We start from the raw sequence: 2423 nt of genomic DNA, 5'->3' as shown, positions 1-2423 counted from the left end.
TAGGTGATCGTTCATATTTGATGTGTTACCAGCAAACTTTAAATTTTTTTTACAAATATTGCAGTTGACGTTATTACCATTTTTAGTAAAAAACTCCCACACGGCTGATCTCTTTAATCCAGGGCGTATTTTTGTATTATCTAATTATGTATAAAAACATTTTCAGCATTTTCTTTACAAAATACATAAATACATTTTATATTACCACAGAAAACACTGCAATTTAAAATCTAATACCAATATTTATATAAGTTGCGACCCAATTCAAATGTTTTACTATTGATGCTATTGATGTGAATGTATACATAGCATGAATGAATTCGTACAAAAAATCTTTGCTAGATRTCTACTTGCATAAAATCATTCATTCGAAAAATCATTCAATAGCGAAAAAATAATAATGAATGAAAAAATAGTAATGAACGAAAAATTAGTAGCGAACAAAATATTCGTTTTGAACGAAATATTGGTATGAACGAAAACATAGTAATGAACGAAAAATTAGTAGCGAACAAAATATTCGTTTTGACGAAAAATTCGAATGAACGACGAAATGGTTATGAGTAATTTCTTGAAAACTATCGAATGAATGAAAATTGCTGAACTATCGAATAACTTGATTGTTTTTATTCGATAGTCCCCAACACTAAGCGTGAGGTTTATGAACTTCATTTCTAATTTTGTATTGTAGCATATTAGAAATGATGTTTCTTTGGTGATCGCTCGGTTACAATGGATAAAACGACTTCTGAGTGGCGATTTAATGAATAAATTCCAATGTTTTTACAAATAAATAATTACAGTATGCATATGTATGTTTGTATGCTTGCGCATTATTTTTCTTTCGTTTTTTTCTTTTCTTTCGTTTGTGTTTCACTCTGCTCTGCGTTGGCCGTTTGAAAAGTTAAGACTATACTTCACAGGATCCTTTCTGTAGCCAGTCTTCATTTATATCACCGATAACTGCTAGGCCTTCAACGCGTGTTGATGGAATAATGACGGCTGGACCTCCGATCAATGTTGATAAAATAAATGACAGTGATAATACGMATAACACGGCGGATTCCAGGTTATGTGATGGTAAGTTTCTCTTGAATATTTCAATTGTCCGTAATAGATGCATCTTGTGCATTAAACTTGTGCTCTTGAAACTAATATCAATTGGATTGGCACAAATTTTTATGTTTTGTATATTTTATGTATATTTTACAGCCCGTGTTTCAATAGGAGGGAAAACAGCACGAAAAAAAGCAAAGCAGGAAAAGGAGAAATTGGAAATGATAGCTGGCAGTCAATTGGGGAAGAGGAAAACAGCTGCGGAACATCAGAGTGCGCGTAAAAAAGATTCAACATCTGCATCTATAACTACTGATGAATCAACGGTCGTCAACTCACCAATAACTGCTGGACCTTCAACGCGTGTTGATAGAATAATRACGGCTGGACCTCCGATCAATGTTCTGCAAATTCTCTTTCCAGGATAATTTCTGCGAATTCTCAACTATTTTGTGTAATTTTTGGTTGAACGGCTGCGTTAGCCGTTGAAAAGTGAAGACTTCACAATGAATAGTGATTCAAATAAACAATATAAAAAGTGGCAGTGATAATTTCTGCGAATTCTCAACTATTGTGTGTGATTTTTGGTTGAACGGCGGATTCCAGGTTATGTGATGGTAAGTTCCTCTTGAATATTTCAATGGTCTGTAATAGATGCACCTTGTGCATTAAACTTGTGCTCTTGAAACTAATATCAATTGGATTGCCAAAAATTTTAATGTTTTAATTTTACAGCGGAAAAAGACAGTGCAACCCGCGTTTCAAGAGGAGAGAAAATAGCACAATATTATCGTGAATACCGAACCCGAAAGAAAGCAGAGCGGAAAAAGGAGAAATTGGAAATGATAGCTGAACAGAACTACTTTCCGAGTCAAAATTCCTTCATTTATACTTTGCTTTATAAAATGTGCATAATAAATTTATAAAATGTAAACTCACTCGCACTTTTTTTATTTCAATTTTTATGTAAATTATTAATTATGTCTATTTTAAGTTGTAAAGGTAAAAATAGGCCTACCGGGGAACACCTAAAAAAAGTCGGTAACCTTAGGGGTGGTATRGAAAATGCAAAACTTAAAGATTCAGAAATAAATTATCAAAAATATTTATAACTAGCTGATCCCGTACCCGTTGCCGTGSGTGTAATTATGTGTTTTGAAATAAAAAKAAAGTTGAATTTATCATTTAATTTTTTCTTCAATGTAACGCAACTTGATAAAAATCATTTCTTGGTTTCTGTTCCGATGCACCGAAAAGATGGGTTTCCAACTAGAGAGGACGCCATGTATATCTGGACGTGTGAAAAAAATTGCATTTCCAAATTTATGCCACACACTATGTGACTATCGGACAATGTCCGAACATTC

The 2423-nt window shown here is 33.1% G+C and overlaps 1 protein-coding gene across 1 annotated transcript; it reads left to right on the top strand.

Annotated features, from left to right (window-relative positions):
- The first annotated feature begins 813 nt into the window (after positions 1-813).
- Positions 814-1858, top strand: LOC108978634. Its single transcript, XM_018949011.1, has 3 exons — positions 814-1080; positions 1213-1673; positions 1792-1858. Exons 1-2 carry the CDS (start codon positions 996-998, stop codon positions 1482-1484), a joined length of 357 nt encoding a protein of 118 aa, XP_018804556.1. The 5' UTR covers positions 814-995; the 3' UTR covers positions 1485-1673; positions 1792-1858.
- Positions 1859-2423: the final 565 nt, after the last annotated feature.

Source organism: Bactrocera latifrons, unplaced genomic scaffold (assembly GCF_001853355.1).
Source record: "Bactrocera latifrons isolate USDA-ARS-PBARC rearing strain unplaced genomic scaffold, ASM185335v1 scaffold_1247, whole genome shotgun sequence".
Classification (NCBI taxonomy): Eukaryota; Metazoa; Arthropoda; class Insecta; order Diptera; family Tephritidae; genus Bactrocera; species Bactrocera latifrons.
Note: the sequence above shows the minus strand (reverse complement) of the source record. Positions and strands in the feature narration are given on the sequence as shown.